A 19823-nucleotide genomic window follows, 5' to 3' on the forward strand; every position below is an offset into this window, starting at 1 on the left:
GGTCTTTGTTGCTGCGCGAGGGCTTTCTGTAGTTGTGGTGAGCAGGGGCTGCTCTAGGCATGCGGGCTTCAGTAGGTGTAGCATGAGGGCTCAGTAGTTGTGGCTTGCAGGCTCTAGAGCGCAGGCTCTGTAGTTGTGACGAATGGGCTTAGTTGCTCCATGGCATGTGGGATCTTCCTGGACCAGGGCTCAAACCCGTGTCCCCTGTGTTGGCAGGTGGATTCTTAACTACTGTGCCACCAGGGAAGTCCCTCAGCTTTATTTTTGTGGCCGCTATTAGAACAGCATCTAAAAGCACATTGTTTTTTATAATACCAGAAAGGTGCCTGCTTTTTTTGTTACAGTTTTTTAAAGCAATGTGATCACTTTCAAGAGTCAGCTTACTAATTACTTAAAGATAAAATTAAAACAGTTAATGCGTAAATAATCCTGACTTCAGTTCTGTTTAGTATGGAGTATGTCCTGTTAGGTAACCATTAAACTTTTTAATAGGAAAGACCTTTTAAGGTCAAAAGTTAGAAGTAAATTGTCTTGAACAGACTAGTTCTTTGTGTAATGTAAATACAAATATATAAAAGATAAATACACATTGTACCTTCAGAGGGGCCTCATTTGGCCATCTTAAGCCTTTAATACATAAAAGGAAAAAATGAGGTAGGAAAAAAGTTTTGATAATCATGAGTGAAGTGGAATTTCCATATAGTATTTTGAAAGTGGGGGGGGAAGGTTATAGACTTTCCATTCATTTTGTTAATACAATATGTGCATATAATTTTGCACCTCTTATTGTTTTCTAATCAAAATAATGTTTATCATATTTTTCTTGAATGTTGTATAAAAATAAGTATCTAGTTCCAGTGTTACTCCAAAAAGTTATAAATTCACTTAATTCTTTAAAAGGGTATGTAATTACCAGTGTGTGACCAGTAACTGTTTCCATTCTGTTCATACATTAACCCTGTGGGTTCCAGACAGTGTATATGTTTATACAATCACAATTTCTTTTAAACTCAGACATTGCTGAAAATATTATTTGCCATTCAGATATTGAATTAGGATAAGATACTTGTTTGTATTAAAATAAGTGAAGCTAAACGGTGCTACAGTAACAAACAACCAAAAAAATCTAAGTGGCTTACCCAACAAAGTTTTACTTCTTCCTCATTTTCTGATAATATTGGGTGTAGTTTGGAAGCAGCTCCATTTTCTTCACTCTGGGAACCAGGCTTTAGAAGCTGCCCCTTTCTGGGATATTGCCATTTTTGTAGTGGAGGAAGATGGTAGAACCACGTGGGGGTCTTAAAGCCTGGAAGTGGCACATTACTTCAGTTCACATTTCATTATACGAACAAGTCACAGGGCCAGTCCTTACATGAGTGGAGCAAGAATGACGTTGAGTGGAGCAAGTCTTCCCACAAGGAACGGCAGGCCTAGGGAAAGAGGGGCAGTATTTTGACAAGGATAATTTCCCATATTACTTTCTTGTAAAGATAAAATTAAATATGTAAGTATTTAATGAGAAAAAAACTTAAACTTTTCCTAAAGTTTAATAGACTATCTCATTAATTTAGAAGTTGATAAGTTATACAACCATGTTAAAGTTTACCTTTGCAGTATATATGTTGTTAGGGTTTACTAAAACAACGAATAGTGTGTTCTATTTCAAAGTGCTTAATCTTAAGGAAGCAGGTTTTTGAGTACCTAAAAAGTATGTATTTGCATTAACCAGTATCCCAGGGAGTATTCTGGTGGAAAACTAGTCCTTAGGCATCAATATGGAAGAATGTTTCTGGAGTCAGATATGTTGGGGGGACTGTGTACTATACTCACTTCTTGGATATTTACAGTGTACATCAGAATGTGAAATGCTTGGAGAAATCCTATTGTTCATTTACCTTTGCTTAACTCAGTAATTCCCAGATACACTTACTTTGGAACCTGTTTTACTATGCAGTACATATTAAATTTTCTTAAGGAAATCATGACATGAGGAAGTTGGTAGGCCAGTTACAATTTCTTAGATCTGGCTCCTGCTCAGTACTAGTCAACCTCTTTGTTAATTGTACTAGTGGTTAGTTGGTCTATGTAATTGAAAAACAAGTGCATTTTATCTTTAACCTCAGGGTATCCTAGTTCAAGGAGATCTCCTGGTAGAAAGAATTACTCTGAATTGCATTCAGTCTGTTTTCAAGTGTTCTTTTGGTTTAGGGCCTGAGCCTGGGTCTAGATCCTTAAAGATGCCCTCAATACCACCCATAGGCTCACATTGCCTCAGAAGTCTTGTAATGGCATAGCATAGCTGACATTTTTAAGGTTAAGATTGTGAGATAAAGTTGTTTTTAAATTGAATTTTTAAAAAATATTAAGACAAAAACATGACCAAATTCATATTTTACACCTGTTTTGTTCATGTAATGAGAAAACAAAGATGACATCTAATAAATTGTCATCGCAGACATTAGTCCATCCCTATAAAATCTTATAATAGTTATTAAAAATTAATACAGACTTTTCTGTTTTTTCTTTGCTTTCTGTTATGGTAAAATTTAATATGCAGAATAAAAGAAGTCAAATTCAGGGGTCAACAACGACAACTTATAGAACTGGATAATTGAGAGTTGATTTTAGATAAGAAGTAAGTGTTGGTGGTTCTTTTTATGGAATGCTTATATATATCTACAGCTCAGCCAGCAGGAGTGCCAGAAATCTTAAAGAAGAGCTTACATAGCTGTTCAGTGAAAGGAGAGGAAGAAGTATTTTTAATCGGCAAGAACTTTCTGAAAGGAACTAAAGTTATTTTCCAAGAAAATGTTTCTGGTAAGTAGGCACAATACTGCCTTAGAAATTGTTGCGTGTTTCACTTTGTTATAAAGATATAGTTGTAGCTACAAAGTAAAAAATTTTTCACAATTTTAGTAAGTCACTGTTTTTATTTCAATCAGATGAAAACTCTTGGAAGTCAGAAGCTGAAATCGACATGGAATTATTTCATCAGGTATAATTTAAACTTTTTACAGTTTGATTGCTTACTGAGAAATTGAGTTTTGCTCCAAATTTTCCTGCATTAACAAATTTCTTCTTTATATGAGGTTGACCTAAATCATTTAAAGTTTCTTTCTTGGATTTCTTTAACTGAAATAGATTTATTCCACTGATGCTAGAAATGACAGTTCTCTATTTGAAAAAGTTAAGAGCATTAGCAAATTACCATTGTTAATGAATGAAAGATTTCCTAATATTTATTTGCTCTGAGGATTTGGACTATCTTAACGTACTATTTAGTTAAATCAAAGGAAAACATTTATTGAGTACCTGCTATGTGCCAGGTGTTTTATACTTGTTAGTTACCTTTTTGCATTCAGAAGCACTACTTGTTACACTTGAAGAGTCTATATTTGTAGGACCTTGCTATTTATTGTTTTCCAAATAACAAGGAAAAAAGTTTGAAAACAAGGATAAAGAACTGACTTAAGAATTAGTATGTAGAGCGGATAAGACCAACCTCATAGAAGTTGAAACTAACAAAAGAGAAAGACAAACTCATGAGTAAATCAGATATAAGGCATACGCAGAAGACTGGTATGTGTAAGTACAGTTCATAAAGAACAGAGAAGCAAAAGAACACAAATCAGAGCCAGCCAAAGGGAGAGACTATACATAAAGTAAGGTCTGGGAGGGTCCTGAAGGTGAAGCTTCCTGTCCTCAGGGATGCCTTACCTTCTCAGCACATTGATGTGTGACAACATAGGCAGTACATACAGAGTACTGCCTGTTTGGAAGCTCATCCAAGCTATTGGTATTCAGAGTTTTTATTTGGGTTGGATCACATACTGCCCGTGCAGCTAACCTTTAGTCTCCAGTTCCCCCAGAGGTTGGAAATGATATGACATGTTTCAAAGCTCTCTTCATAAATTACATTGTTAGACTTTTCAGTGGCCAAAGCCCCTAAACAAACGAAGATACTTCTGTCAGACAGGACATTCTAGGGGCCTAGAGATCACCTCCCAGTAGACAAGGGAAAAGACTATACCTCACTTTGAGTTAAATGAATTCTTCACTACAGAGTATCATTTAAGGTGGAGCTTCCTGAATACCTAGACAAATGCTATGCAGAAAGTTTTCCTACATGCTGTCAAGAAGAGATAATAGGACTCAGCAGCCATTCCTTTGTCACATTTAACATCAGATAATCTCTGTTAGACTAGTCTTAACTGAAATTCTAGTACCTTCTTTGTCACTAACAATCTGTGTTACCTGTGTAAGACAAGTCTCTCTTTTGCCCCACTTTTCTAATCTGTAAGATAAACTCTTTTACTAGATTATTTGAGGTTCCTTCTAACTCTGGCATTTTATGATTTCTTGTATAACTTGTTGATCAGACCATTCCCACTTCAGAGCTTGTAAGCTCTGAAAAAGATTATCTGCTGGAAAAAAGAAAGTCGTTACTTTGAATCCAAGCAGATTTTTCTAAGAAATTAAAATTCAGGGACTTCCTGGTGGTCCAGTGGCTAAGACTCCGCACTCCCAATGCAGGGGACCCAGTTCAGTCCCTGGTCAGGGAAGTATTATAGATCCTACACGCATGCTGCAACTAAGAGTTCGAATGCCGCAACTAAAAGATCCCGCATGCTGCAACTAAGACACGACGCAGCAAAAATAAATATTTTTAAAAGAGAAAAAAATTAAATTTCATATATTCTTCTCCTTTTACCTCAGAGAACATTCTGCCTGCTCCACAGGTCTCCCAATCCTTTGTGTGTTTTGTCTGTATTGTACTCCTAGCTCAGTGGTAGTTAATTGCTCTTAATTTTTGGGAGTAGTATTTTTAAAAAGCTTACTATCACTACCTACAATTTACTTAGTTTTTAATTCAAACCACTTGTAGAATTTCTGGATTCAGATTGAGGAAGTAAGAAGAATTAGTATGAAAATAGGTTCATTTGGCTTTTAAAAGGTTTCGGGGGCTTCCCTGGTGGTGCAGTGGTTAAGAATCTGCCTGCCAATGCAGGGGACACGGATTTGAGCCCTGGTCCAGCAAGACCCCACATGCCACAGAGCAACTAAGCCCGTGCACCACAACTGCTGAGCCTGTGCTCTAGAGCCCGCAAGCCACAACTGCTGAGCCCGTGTGCCACAACTACTGAAGCCCACGCACCTAGAGCCCATGCTCCACAACAAGAGAAGCCACCACAGTGAGAAGCCCACACACTGCAACAAAGAGTTGCCCCCGCTCTGTGGAACCAGAGAAAAGCCCATGCACAGCAACGAAGACTCAGTGCAGCCAAAAAATGGAATAAATAAAATAAAATAAATTTTATAAATAAATAAAAGGTTTCAAATTAGATTTGCTTAAATACGCTCTCCAAAGCAAGTGGAGTAAAAGGTTTGTTTAAATAAAATATGCATCTGACTTTTAGATACTAATTCTGTTACTAATTACCAAGAAACAAGTTTTTATTCAGAAGAATAATTTCAGTTATTGAGTTTGCCAAATATGTAATTTTAAGACCGGGAAGATACTTCACAAATCCATCCATTCAACCATCTCCTTAACTGTAGGTAGGACTGCTTTGTGATGTAGTTGCAGTATTTAAACAAAGGAAGGTGGGCAAGATTTTAAGATTCTGTTTCTTAGAAGTTGGATCACTGCAGGTACATTTTTTGATGGCCTCATGGGCAATTGAGTATGTGCATTCAGATTTTTGCCCCCTAATACCTGTGGATGTACACACATTTATATATGTTTTTGCACCTGAATTAGAAGTGTGATTTTTTTTGAGATGGCTAACTGGATTCAGGAAGCATTCTATTAATGCCATAAATAAGCTATATATATATTTTTTAATTTATTTTTGGCTGTGTTGGGTCTTCGTTTCTGTGCGAGGGCTTTCTCTAGTTGCAGTGAGAGGGGGCCCCTCTTCATCGCGGTGCACGGGCCTCTCACTATCGTGGCCTCTTGTTGCGGAGCACAGGCTCCAGACACACAGGCTCAGTAGTTGTGGCTCACGGGCCTAGTTGCTCCGCGGCATGTGGGATCCTCCCAGACCAGGGCTCGAACCCGTGTCCCCTGCATTAGCAGGCAGATTCTCAACCACTGCGCCACCAGGGAAGCCCCAAGAAGCTATTTTTAAATGTATAATGTGACTATTTCAGAGAGTGTTTTATGATGGCTTAGAAACAAATTAAGTGCTCAAAATCTTGGCCTCATTTGTCACATGTTCTATTCAACTGAGTCAACCAACTACTATAATTAAGTAAAAAATGTCATCACATTCACTTCATCCTCAGCTATCACCATTGGCCTCCTGCATATCACATACTCAGTATAAAAAGAATAATCACTACCCCTTGATATTCCTTCCCAATACTATAACATACTAGGGAAGAAGAGAACAAGTCAAATGTGGTTCATTGTGTCTTCTAAGAAGAATAAGTGCTGCTGAAGCATTTATGGAACTCTTCCTTTCTCTTAAAAGGATGCTTCTACCACTATTTTTACATACAAAAAAATGACTTTGATCTACTGAGGTTTGGGTAAACTGAACCCTATTGACTTTAAATGAGAATTAAAGTGGTTAGGAAGTAGTGAACTGCATTGTATGGTAACTGACATTATGCTTGGTGGACATATTTTTTTCCTGAATATATATTCATTCTTTTTTTCAACAAATATATTTGAGTATATTTTGTGTGAGTTGCTTAGCCATGGAGATAGAAGAACAGAACATCCTAGGTTCTCATGGAGGTTACATTCTTTTGGTTGGAGAGGGACAAAAAGAAGCAGATAATCACAGTAATTTCAGGTGGTGATAAGTGCTATTTTAGAAATAAACAAGATTATGTGGTCAGATTGGAGAGGGGTGCTACTTTAAATAGGATTGTCAGAGAGGGCTTCTCTGAGGAGATGACATTTGAATGAGACCTGAAAATGGATAAGGAACTAGCCATTTGAAGAGGTAAAGGAAGAGTTTTCCAGTGAGAGAGAACAGAAAGTTGTAAAGGCTCTGAGGTAAAAATGAATTTAGTGTGTTAAAAGAATGAATTTACTGTGTTAGTGTAAGAAGGTCAGTGTGACTGGAGTGTAACAAGCTGGAGGGGAAGGGGAATGAGATAAAGTTGACAGGGCAGAGACCTTGTAAGCCATTGTAAAACACTGGTATTTTACCTTAAAAGCAGTTTTAAGATTAATGTCCCGATGCTTTTAAATATTACGTTTTTTCCCCTAGTCAGACTTTTTAAACTTTACAACTAACAGGAAATGTACTTAATTATCATATTTTATTTGAAAATTTTAATTTAAACATTACTGCTTTTCTGACTCTTATAATTTTCTTTCAATTAGAATCATCTTATTGTGAAGGTTCCCCCATATCATGACCAACATATAACTTTGCCAGTATCAGTGGGAATATACGTAGTGACCAATGCTGGAAGATCTCATGATGTTCAGCCATTCACTTACACTCCAGACCCAGGTATGTCAAAATAAAAAGTTCTGAATCAAAAGGAATAATTAACTTCTAGTTCTTTGGAAGAATATGAAGAAGACCAGCCAACTTAAAAGAGAAAGTTGTGTGCTAAGATGAATTGATATCAGTATTTTTTGAAGATGGCATTATTTCCTAAGAAGATGGCCACCAAACACTGCTTTTACTCTTATATTAAGGGAACTGTTTCTGCCTTATGCTCTAATAATAAAAGAAAAGCTAGAAATGCTCTGAAGTCAGGCTCTCCAGAGTTGTCATACAAGTTACTCCTTGGTAAGAATTACCATTCATTGAGTACCTCTTATGTGCAGAAAGGTGAAAGTGACGACTTTGAGAAACTGCTAATAGTTTTTAGTCTGGCTGGCTTATAGGATGCATTTTGGGAGAGGTGAGAGATAGCTTGGAATGATAAGTGATAATATCACAAATAGAATCATATGCCTGTAACATTTTCAAATTTGTGTTATCAAAAATATCAAAGACTTCTGGTGAATAAATATTTTATATGTAATTTTAAGCATTTAGGTAAAACAGGTGCTTTAGAAACCAGAGCAGTTGCTTATAAATTTAGATCTCTGGGTAAGAAGTGTCCTAAGAGTTTTTTGCCTACATTAGTTTAGTTGCCTGAAGAAGAGAAGGCTTTTCCTGGAGAAGCAGAGAGAACATTTTGGAAATGGAAGCTCTTCACATGTTTTGTTGACCTAGGCTTGGTTTCTGCCATGCTTACCATGGTTTACTCCATTCCTATCTCAGGAATCTTTAGAGCTAGAAGTTCTTCCATATCTTTACGTTTACCGATATGTTATTCCCAAATAGTTCAGGATTCAGTGAGGTACAAAGTGAAAAATGGTAGCGAGGAAAGAAAGCCCTGGCAACAAAAGTGATGGAAATAGTCGCTAGGACAGAGTTATAACTAGTCTTGATAATTACATTCTATCACTTAATGTGATCTGTTCCCTTTTTGTTCTTTTTAATCATGTCTGAGTTTGACAATATTGGTTATTTCCCACCAGTTTGCTACAAAATTGTGCCATAGTATAGCACTAATGAAATCCTTTTAGTATTTATCTCAGAATAAAAGATCACAAGTAGAAATTTCAGACAGAAAAAGGCAAAGTTTGGAAATAATATACTGGCTTCAACAAAACTAGGGAAGAGGATATTGGTTTATACTTAAAGATGAAATAGTTGATTGTTTTCTTTCTAAGAAGGCCTCAAAAATCCAAGAAAATTTGATTTAAAACTAATGGTAGTTAAAGCATTTTAGTAACTGCTAGTTACTAAATATTAACATTTAGTATTTGTGTGAGGAGGAGTTTGCTCATAGGGGGAGAAAAATGGCATACAGTAATTAATTGTGTGGGAAGGGAAGAAGGAAGTGTGTGTGTGTGTGTGTGTGTGTGTGTGTGTGTGTGGAAATAGCCTTAAAGTTTTCGCCATCCTGAAAATACTGAGGTTTTGTTGTTTTTGTTTGGTTTTATGATCAATAATAAAGAACTTCAGGACTTTGAAGTGCTTAGCATCAGCACTATGAATCTTCATTTCTTAGTGATGAATGCTGATTATTAAAAATTTCCCTTTAATAAATTGCCAAATAAAACAGCTTTTAAGTGTTCTGTTTTAAAGCCTACACTAATCGGCTATATTTGGCCACATTTAGGCAATCACTAACATAGTTTATTCTTTTAAGTATTTCCCCCTTGTATACATCATAGATAGCAGTCGCCCTCAGAAACTGTTAATTGAATAAATATATAATATGCAAATTTTATAGTGAGATCCAGTGCTTCAGTTTCTGCCTTTATGATATAGCTAATTAAAGAATCTTCCCACAATTTCACTTTTTTTATATTTTATAAAATGTGAGCATCTTTTTAGGTGTTCATGTAAGAGAATATGATTTCAGGAAAACTTGGTTATAGAAAATTTGTACTGTCCCATTATGATAAACTAATTGCTTTTATGATTCCTCCAGGGACTGTGGTTAAACATTTGAATAGTCAGTGGTGTATAGTAATTGTAACAGCTAGAACAAGGCCCAGCATAATTTTTGTGAGTCAAGAGTAGAAATGGCAACTGCTACACCATTTTGCCTAAATATTTAAAAGTTATAGATAAAAATAACAAATAATTAAATAAAATATATTCTATCCTCCTAATTTGACCAAAATACCTTCATAATAACCTGGAAGGCCAGATTCGAATTGAGGATTTTCAAACTGCTTGGAGGTCCAAACTGGGATATGACAACATGAAGAAAGAGGAATCCCCAGGCTGGCACCCTTCTTTCCCCTCTACTGGCTCCATCCTCTACCTGGAGGGCGCTGATGCACTGGCCAGTGCTCATAAGCTCTGTTCACCCTATAGGCCTGAGATTTCACACATGGTTTATAGAGTAGTTGTGCAGAAAATTTTGGGATCTTGTATACTTGGTACACGGTCTAAAAGTAGGATTGGGGCAGGGGCTCAAGTGTACATAAACTGGCTGGCTCCGCATGGTCTGCCAGACACAAGCCCCTTTAAAGCCTTCTGAGTCTATACTGCCAAAAATACATTGCATGTACATGCTCTTAGGCACTTAACTTTGCAGAGTCGTAAAACCTTTGTTTCATTGCCAGTTAGTCACTGAAGCATTGCTTAGCCATTAATTTGTTTTACTTCCATCTATTAAGACACAGAAATCTCCTTAGTTATTTTTTGCAGTGACTCTGCAGTAGTAATTGCTATAAGAAATGGAGGATAAAATATTTATTCATAATTTTTTGTTGCTCTAAAGACAAATGACTAAAACTTGTTTTAAAAGTAGAAATTAAAAAATTTTTCAAAGATGAGTTTCCATTTTTAAATCTGTAATTACTAGAATTAATGTTATGCTTTAAAATAGTCTATGGATTTTTTTCTCATCAATTCTATTCAATTGATAGTTCATTCAAATTATCATTTGTTGGACCTCGTGTGCAGCGCAGCATGCTTAGATAAATTTTTTTACTTCATTCTTAGAAGATGTGTACCTTTTGTCTCTTTATTCACAGTTAACTATCTCTTTATATTCTCTATAACCATCATTTTGCATTGTCATGTGAAAAATACATTGAAAATAAGTTGACTCAATTCCCATTTTGAATAAATAAGGGAATAAATAAAATAAATAAATACAATGAAAAATAGAAATTAACATCTATTTAAATAAAATTATTATAGTCATTTTAAGTAAAAACCTGTTTATTTGGAATTTATTTAACTTTACCATTCAGAACTGATCTCTACTCTCACGCTCATTAAATTTAAAGTTTTCATAGTAGATGTACTTGATATGTATAGATATAGTAGTGTAGTAATTCTCCTTTAATAATAGCAAAGATTATGTTTTCTAAGGCTTGCTAAAAAGAATAATCATAATGTTATAGATTTTGTATATTCATCACAGTTTTTTAAAAAATTTAGCTCAATTGACTCTGAATCAGTATTATTTTAAATAAATCATTCATGTAGGTAAATGTTGAATTTTTTTTTCATGCTAGTGTTACAGTATATTTGGTAAGTTTAAAAATCTCATATCAGTATTCTACTCATATAAATATGTGTACTGTTACAAGAAAGATTTTTTGAAGTTGCAGTTGTTTTTATTTTGTTTTAATAAGTAAGCATATGTTTCTGCCCACTGGGAGACAGGTGCATTTTAGAGCGTAGACTGGTGATTATAAAAACTCATCTGAACCTAGAATTTCTGCTAAACAAATAATTTAATAGTGCTTTGTGAGAAGATATTCCAGTTAAAGAATTTTAAGATACACGTTTTGTTAGGATAAGTTTAAATAAATACATTAATCCTTTTTGTTTGTCTTAATAGCAGCAGCTGCTGCTTTGAATGTAAATGTGAAGAAGGAAATATCTAGTCCGGCAAGACCTTGCTCTTTCGAAGAGGCCATGAAAGGTACCGAGTTAATTCTGCTCAAAAATTGTAAATTAGTGATGCTATATATTTTCTCTAGCAAACCTTACTATTTTATTTTCTCTTGTGTACTTGGAACACCTTGCAGGTTATCTTCCATATTGTAAAATAAATACTTGTTTGACTTTACTGAATGCAGAGACTTGCTTCCCAACTTGATATTTCCCTTCATTTACCATATAAACAACTTTTTTTTTTAAACGTGTTGGAATAGAGAAGTTTTTGTTTTGTTTTTTATTCCCTAATATTAAAAATCTTAAAAGTATATATAGAATACAATATATAAAACAGCCGTATAAAGCTTCTTGCTGCCAATAAGAGTAGTTGACATTGAGACTAAAGAGACCAAAATAGAAACTATTGGCATTTGAAAAAGTTGCTTTAGGTTCTTTAGGTACCATTCTTTCTTCTGACACCATTATTTCCAAACAGAAAATGAAGATATCTTCAGGATGTTATAATGTGTTTCTCAATTATGATGCTTTTGTGCCATTACATATGAAGATGTCAATTGCATAATGGCCATTGATTTATTCCTGTAGTTCTAGCTTTTACTTATATTTTTCTGCCATGAAATTCATGAGTTAAATTAAATTTTAAAATTTTGTATACTTATATTTTTAAGGGGCATAATATGCTTAATACATTTTATCAAATACAGTGGATTTTTTTTCCTATTGTCATAGTAAAATTCAGCATTCATATATATATTCAGTTTAGTATAGCTTGCCATTATAATTTCTATCAACAGTTCCAAAATAGATTAATTAGGAATTATGCACAAGTAAGTGCATAATGATCTGATTTAACTACAGGAAAATTTACAAGTTTCTGCTAGGGATAACCATGGCTAATGTTTCTCGAACATATATTAAATGCTAGGCAGCATTCCACACTCTTTACCACCATTATCTCATTTAATCTGCCAAGTCTATGAGATAGGAAATTTACGATTGTCATTTCACAGGTGAGGAAATCAAGGTTCCATAGAGGAATTTAAAAAGACAGGTCGAGGGGGCTTCCCTGGTGGCACAGTGGTTGAGAGTCTGCCTGCCGATGCAGGGGACGCGGGTTCGTGCCCTGGTCCGGGAGGATCCCGCATGCCGCGGCGTGGCTGGGCCCGTGGGCCGTGGCCACTGAGCCTGCGCGTCCAGAGCCTGTGCTCCGCAACAGGAGAGGCTGCAACAGTGAGAGGCCCGCGTACCGCACAAAAATAAATAAATAAAATAATAAAAAGACAGGTCGAGCTTTAGTGTATAAGGTAACATCTAAGCAATAATAATTCAAACGATGTTTATTAGATGAATAATACCATAATTAATCAATCATTAAAGAAAGTCAGGGACATTTATGGTCTGTCCTTTGCTAACTTTGATGTGTTCCTGCTTTTCTGCAAAAACTCCTTCATGCTTCTTTCATAGAGTATCAGGCTGGTGGGACACTAATGTAATCCAGTGTGAAATTTCTCATAGTGAAGGTTAAAAGGTTTTAAATGCTATGTTTAATTTTTGGTAATAAAATGATTTAGTCATTTGATCAAAATCTTACAAGCCTAAAAAATGGGTAAGAAACACACATACACATATTATTATTTTTCACAATTCAGACCTTCTTATTTTGACAATTTTATCAACTGAAATCATGTAAAATAATTTTATGAAGATATAAAATTAAATACTAAACTATCTTATCAGTTAAAATTTTTCATTTGTCATTTTTAAATACAGTACCATTAATTGGAGATTCCTGATCAGTTAAACCAACAATAGCTTTCAACTAGGAATTTCCCTTTACAAATAGCTTATTTTTGTGTTTCCTTGAAATCAGAGCTTTGGTATAATGCCCAGGTGCCCTCTGAGAGATTTAATTAGGTATGCTTTAATGATGAAGACTGAGCAACATAAATGACTTTTAAATTTGTGTTATGGCATAACCCTCCACATAACATTCTTTAAAATAGCCATCAATTACAGTAAGATTTAGAACTTGATACATAAATAGGACATTATGGCCAGACATTGAAAGCTTTCACCTGCAACAAGTTTCTCATTCCTCGGAGAGTGTTTGCAGGGGGAGGTGGAGAGTAAGGGGGATAACTGCACAACTGCTCAGTGAGATATTAAGGCTAGTGGTAAAGCATCATGATTCATTTTTCAGTTTTACCCAACTGTGTATATATTAACACAAAAGTAATACAAATTACATAAGATAAAGTGTACAGTGTAAACTATTGTTAACAGCTTCCAGAAAGTTTTCTATATCTATATACGTACAGGAAGATGTAAGTGAAAATTCTAGACAGATCATTCAAAAACTCTGTGATGCAGGTTTAGGACCCAGGGATAGAGTATTGATGTGCAGTCTCTCAGTTTTAGCTTTGTAAAGAGTGGTTAATTGGATGAATGTGAAAAAATAGTTGCCAGCATATGTTTTTCTCTAACTGGTTGCAATTATGTGAAAAGTTTTAGGAGCTTGTAGGAATCGTAGAGATAATGTAGTTCAATCTCATTTTATAGGTAAATAAATCAAAATTTAGAGAAGTTAAGTGATTTGCTCAAGGTCACACAGCTAATAACTGACAGAGGTTGCAACTTAGATTTCCCCCAAAACTCTGTATTCTTTTTACTCTATTATTTCCATCCCTTATAAATCTTAATTTGTATTTTAACCAAATGTATTTATATATGACCTGAGTGCTGCTTTATGACAACAAACTTAGCAAAGATTTTTCTAAGTTTCCAAAATTGTTATTATTTGGCATGGATGGAAGGAGAACACTCTTTAAAAATTATTTGGCATAAACTATCAATAACAGTATTCTTCATAAATTCAAATTGATATGGGGATGGTTAAATATGTCTGTCTAATTTACTTTCTGGGGAATTCCCTGGTGGTCCAGTGGTTAGGATTCCACGCTTTCACTGCTGTGGGGCTCGGTTTGATTTGCTGGTCAGGGAACTAAGATCTCACAGGCCATGTGGCATGGCCAAAATAAAAATTAATAGTTTACTTTGTGGATTTTCTGAATTGGCTTAAAACTTCTCCCCCAACTTCTAGGTAGTACAGACTTTACTTGTTTGTATGTTTTTCCTCTTTCACTAAAATGTAACCTCCAGGTAGTAGGGCTTTATCCATCTTATTCATCACTGGATCCTCATAACCTAGAACAGTGCCTGGAACTTTGTAAGGGCTCATTAAATACATAGTGAAAATGTAGGAAGAAAAGATACTAAAAGCCATTTAGTATTATTTGCAAGTCCGTTAAGATACAGTTGTGGGTTCTGAGAAAAGATAGTGTAGACTTAGCCCAGACGGTGGTGTAAAGGTGACGGGACATCTGGTTCCTCAGTTTCCTTCTTTCTCCATTCCTGGATTGGAGGAAACACCTGAACATGAGGAATCCCAATGCTGGGCAGCCAGGGCCAAATCCATACCCCCTAACATCGGGTACCCTGGAGGTTGCAATCCTACCCATCCACCACCTGCCAACCCTACCTTTCCTCCAGGCCCCTTTCCCACTCCCCCAGGATCACCCCAGGGGAATCCAGCTTTTGCCCCTAGTGGACCTGTCATCGTGTGCCACAACCACGTAACCAGGATGCCAACCCACAGGCCCTTACCCCCCTGCATACCTACCACCTGCCCTTGGCATGCATCCTGTGAATCCTTTGGCTCCTGGCATGGTAGGACCAGGAATGGTGATCCACACGAAGATGCAGAAGGAAATGAAAAAAGCTCACAGAAAGAAGCACAAACACCACAAGCATGGCAAGCATTTCTCCTCCTCCTCCTCCTCCTCTTCCTCCTCTTCCAGCAGTGACTCTGACTGAATACAGGGCCTGGACTCTTCCCTCAAGTCCCTCCAGTTGTGCTCTCCCATCAAGCTTCAGATGCCATCTTGTACTGGGGGAAATTAGCCCTTGAGTCTCTCCCTTCCCCACCCCAGCAATCTGAGCCTTACTCTGCTTTTCAACCCTAACTGGCTAGGGAAAATGGGAAAAGAATTGCCATGGGCTGGCGAAGGCCGTATTCTCACTGCTTGGATAGAACTTTTTTTTGTTGTTTTTTTTGCGGTACGTGGGCCTCTCACTGCCGTGGCCTCTCCTGTTGCGGAGCAACAGGCTCTGGACGCGCAGGCTCAGCAGCCACAGCTCATGGGCCCAGCAGCTCCGCGGCATGTGGGATCTTCCCAGACCGGGGCACAAACCCGTATCCACTGCATCGGCAGGCGGACTCTCAACCACTGCGCCACCAGAGAAGCCCGGATAGAACTTTTAGCTGATGAGTTTTACAAGAGTTTTACTTTTTGAAGATGGTGAAATTTGAGCAAAATGCTGAAGACAAGTTTAAGATCTGTAAAATGTGATTTTTTACTTCTTTTTGTAATACTTTTGATTGGGGAGATGCTATGGAAATTTAATTATGGAAAACAAAAAAACAACCTGTACCTTTCTTGTAATTGTGGCATGCTTGGGTGATTTAGTGGCAAATAAACATTTCCCAGCAGGCCTTTTTTTGATTGCACTTACTGCAAGCCTGCTGGGAAGTGGAGCCCATTTTTGGCTGATGAGCTCTGACTGCCATTTTGGAAACTAGTCTCTACTCCTTAGCTCAGTATGCTCCTTCAGGTCCTCCTCTCATCTCCAATTCTCGGTCCAAATAAAGCTGTTTTTCCTGAGGGGGGTGGTGGGGGAGATAGTATAGACCCACTTTTCCCTGTTTCTCCTTTCTAAATCTACTTAATACCTTGGAAGTATTCAGCAGTATAAAATGACTTTGAAATATAGAAAAAAGGAATAGGACTGGCTAAAGACCTTAGAACTTACAGAACAACACCAAGTGAGTTAACTGGTTTTCTTTTTATCTCCAGTTTATCTGAGTTGGGCAGCAGTTGCGACTCAGAACTGGCAACAGGCATAGACAAAATAATAAGTCTGTAAATAAGCATGAAAAGCCTGTTCTCTTTGGCCAAAAGATCAGGAAAGGGAAATCCCAGTAGAGATTTAGTGAGATGACTCGTACCAAGTGACAGCAGCTGACCCACTAGCAGTGTTTGGGGGCCAACCCATCCCCAACCTATCCCCCTGTAATAGCAACAGCAGAATTTGGAAGGGTTAGCCCACCCCATTCCCCACATCCGCCAACTAGTAATGGACCTGATCTGCCAACAGTGGAACCAGGAGGCCCAAAACACAGGACTCGTATGTGCCAGCAGCAGCAGGTCAGTACGTCTGCAGGAGTGGCAAGGGCAGAACCCAGGGGGCCAACCCATCCTCCACCCCACAGCAGGCAGCAGCACACAGGCTCCCTCCACCTGCACTGGTGGTACCAGTAGGCCCTGTGTGTCTCTATCCTTCCCCCAACAGTGGAGAGAGAACTAGACCTGGCAACACCTGGCCCTCCACCAGGGCCATAGTAAGATCCAGACCAAGTGTCTCCCAACCCTCCATCCAATGGCAGAAGGCAATCCAGGGGCAGAAGGTAAACTAGACCAGGGTCTCCCAAACCTCTGCCCAGTGGCAGAGAGCTATGCAGCCCAGACCCCACAGTTCTTGACCTTGTACCCAGTGGCAAAAGACAGCTCATGTAGTTGCTTCCCTTCCCCAGCAGCACCAACAGTGATATAATGGGAACCCCATTAGTACCAGGAGACCAGAGAACATACCAGGAGAAAGGTTTTCCCTCCTGCAGGTCCAGCACCCCTCACCCCCACCTAATGACACCAGGCAGCCCAGGGAAGCACCTTCCACTCCTTCAGGCAGCACCAGCAGGATTCCAGCTGGAGCTCACGCAAAGCTAACACAACAAGCAGATCAGAATAGGGCTCAGAAAACTAAATTATCATTGGCCGTACAAAGACTTTATGCATATGGCCATAGAAAGACTTGTATCTTTGAGCACTAGACAAAAAGTCCTTTCCTTGTTTGTCTACGCTAGTAGACATACCTATTTGTGAATAGTCTCCTTAGGAGAAGTAAAAGACTCTTGCTCAACTTATTCCACCTATTCTCACTTGCCAGAAGAAGAAAAGTCACACTAATAAGAATTATTTTCTGGGAATTCCCTGGCTGTCCAGTGGTTAGGACTTGGGCTTCCATTGCCGTGGGCCAGGGTTTGATCTCTGGTCAGGGAACTAAGATCCCACAAGCCGTGCAGTGAGGTCGAGAGAGAGAGAGAGAGAGAGAGAGAGAATTATTCCCTAAATAAATTTGGGGCAAATATGCATATAGATCTGTTAAGCAGTAACTGTGTAGGTGATGCATTTGTTTGTCAATGGATATTTATATGCAGTGTCTAATTGAAATGTAATATAAACTTGTTTTTAGATACTGAAATTTTTTAGGCCAGAAATACTGTTAATGAAAATATGTAACACTATAAGATTAACCAAACAGCCCACAACAAACTAAATTGACTACGATAAAGGAAAAGTAAAATTAATTCATTCATTTCTTCATTCAACAAATATTTATTGATTACCTACTATGCATCAGTCAACAACAACAAAATCTCTGCCTTCATGGAACTCATATTCTAATAGAATTCAAAAGCAAGAATAGCAGTTGATATTACAGGATCAACGTAAGACAACACTAATGGTCTTTCAGATTGTCTTGTGGGGTGGGCCTGAATTACTTCTAAATGCCTGCCCTGTGTATGATCTGAAGCTTTGTCTCAGACAGAATTGGATTGCGAGTTGAATCATATTGGTATTGATAGTATCTAGGTGAAAATAGGTCCAGAGAACTCATGAGTAAATAATTAATTTCTTAGAGTAATAAAGCATAGAATATTGAAAGTTAAATGGGCACTTTGCCCTCCCCCAGTATAATCAATTTCCATAGGAATTGTTTCTAGCCAGCTGGCTGTGAGACAAGCTGAATAAAGACTAGAAGGTTTCAAATATTTTTGAATCAAAATATTTACAAAGATAACTATCCTGCTCATATACCATATTCCATTTTAAAACCCTCTTTGTAGCCAGGATTTCTTCTCAATATCAAATTAAGAAATCTATGTATAAAGATATCAAATCACTATGTTGTATACCTAAGGCTAATATAATATTGTATGTTAATTATAATTCAATAAAAAAAGTTTAACAACTGAGCCTTCTGGGGAATCTATATTTCTTTACACAGGGTCTCAAAGTAGTGGTAAACCTTTAGATCAGAATTTGGCTATGTGTTCAATTTAGAAGACTGCCATTAGTGATTATCAGTATGCTCCACTAAGTGCCAATGGCAGGCTTAAATAGACGAAAAAGAAGAAAGAGAATCAAGAGGGAAAAATAGTTATAATGAAGTGGTAGAACTTACCTATCTGCTATGTATTGCCTTTCCTTGGTTGTTAATCTATAACTACTTCTGAAAATACAAGTAGATGGAAGTAGAAAAATACTTGTTGGTTTTGCTTTGGAAATTTAATTGGTAAACCTAAAATAGGACTTAAAATTTTTTCTTTTCAGAAGTTTAAGTACTATCTAAGAGAGAAATGTGTTCATGTGTCAACTTGGCAAATTCAAGTTTTCTAAGACATTAATTTAGAAAAGTGAAATCTGTTTGGTTAATTGGTGGCATCTTTTAATGAGAAGCTTGAGTTTTGTTGAGGAAAGAAATGTTCAGACAATCTTATGGCCTTTAAAAAGTTTGGCTTTATACTGCCAGGCAGCCAGATACTAAGAGGAGAACATAACAGTTGTAATTGAGTAGCTTGAACCTCCTAGAGATTTCCAAGCTGTATCCTATAATATATTATGGTCATGTTAAGCAGTGTATTCATTCAGGCACCTTGGAAGGGTGCTGGGGAGTATCACTTGATAACTGAAATGCTCAATTGTCGATATTTAACTCATAGTCTCAGGCTTTTACCAGGAGTCCTCAGGGCACTGATACTTAAAAAGAGGGAAGGCAAAGAATTCCCTGGTGGTCCAGTGGTTAGGACTCTGCACTCTCACTGCCAAGGGACCTGGGTTCAATCCCTGGTCAGGGAAGTAAGATCCCACATGCCGCGCAGCACGACCAAGAAAAAAAAAAAAAGGGCACATTTTGATACACCAGTTTTGTATCTCATGCTACCATCATAGCATCAAAAAATAGACGTTTAAATCATGACTAATGTCAACACACAGTAGAATGAAATAGTTGATGATTTCAGTGATTTTAAACTTTTCTTTCTTTTTTTGATATGTGTGCAGCAATGAAAACTGCTGGATGTAACTTAGATAAGGTAAATATTCTTTCTAATGCTCTGATCACTCCACTCATATCAAGCAGTGTGATTAAGAGTGAAGATGTTACTCCAATGGAAGTAACAGCAGAGAAAAGATCTTCCCCTATTTTTAAGGTGAGCTGCATTGACTAGTGCCCCACATGTTAACCTCA

The 19823-nt window shown here is 37.2% G+C and overlaps 1 protein-coding gene and 1 pseudogene across 14 annotated transcripts in view; both read left to right on the forward strand.

Moving 5' to 3' along the window:
• The window catches only part of NFAT5 (nuclear factor of activated T cells 5), a 138200-nt gene that overhangs the window by 101084 nt on the left and 17293 nt on the right, over positions 1-19823 (forward strand). For 9 of the 14 annotated variants that reach the window (XR_004347119.1, XM_032614752.1, XM_032614745.1 and 6 more), the window contains 5 exons: positions 2683-2817; positions 2943-2995; positions 7343-7475; positions 11338-11421; positions 19637-19785. Coding sequence is in view for 13 of the 14 variants with exons in the window: in XM_032614752.1 (XP_032470643.1) it covers positions 2683-2817; positions 2943-2995; positions 7343-7475; positions 11338-11421; positions 19637-19785 (554 nt within the window). In the remaining variant the exon portion in view is untranslated. The remainder of the gene's footprint in view (positions 1-2682; positions 2818-2942; positions 2996-7342; positions 7476-11337; positions 11422-19636; positions 19786-19823) is intronic. The other 5 variants (XM_032614746.1, XM_032614748.1, XM_032614753.1 and 2 more) reach the window with 2 other exon arrangements.
• On the forward strand, positions 13585-15443 carry LOC116744681 (annotated as a pseudogene).

The sequence above is a fragment of the Phocoena sinus genome, chromosome 19 (assembly GCF_008692025.1).
Source record: "Phocoena sinus isolate mPhoSin1 chromosome 19, mPhoSin1.pri, whole genome shotgun sequence".
Taxonomy (NCBI): domain Eukaryota; kingdom Metazoa; phylum Chordata; class Mammalia; order Artiodactyla; family Phocoenidae; genus Phocoena; species Phocoena sinus.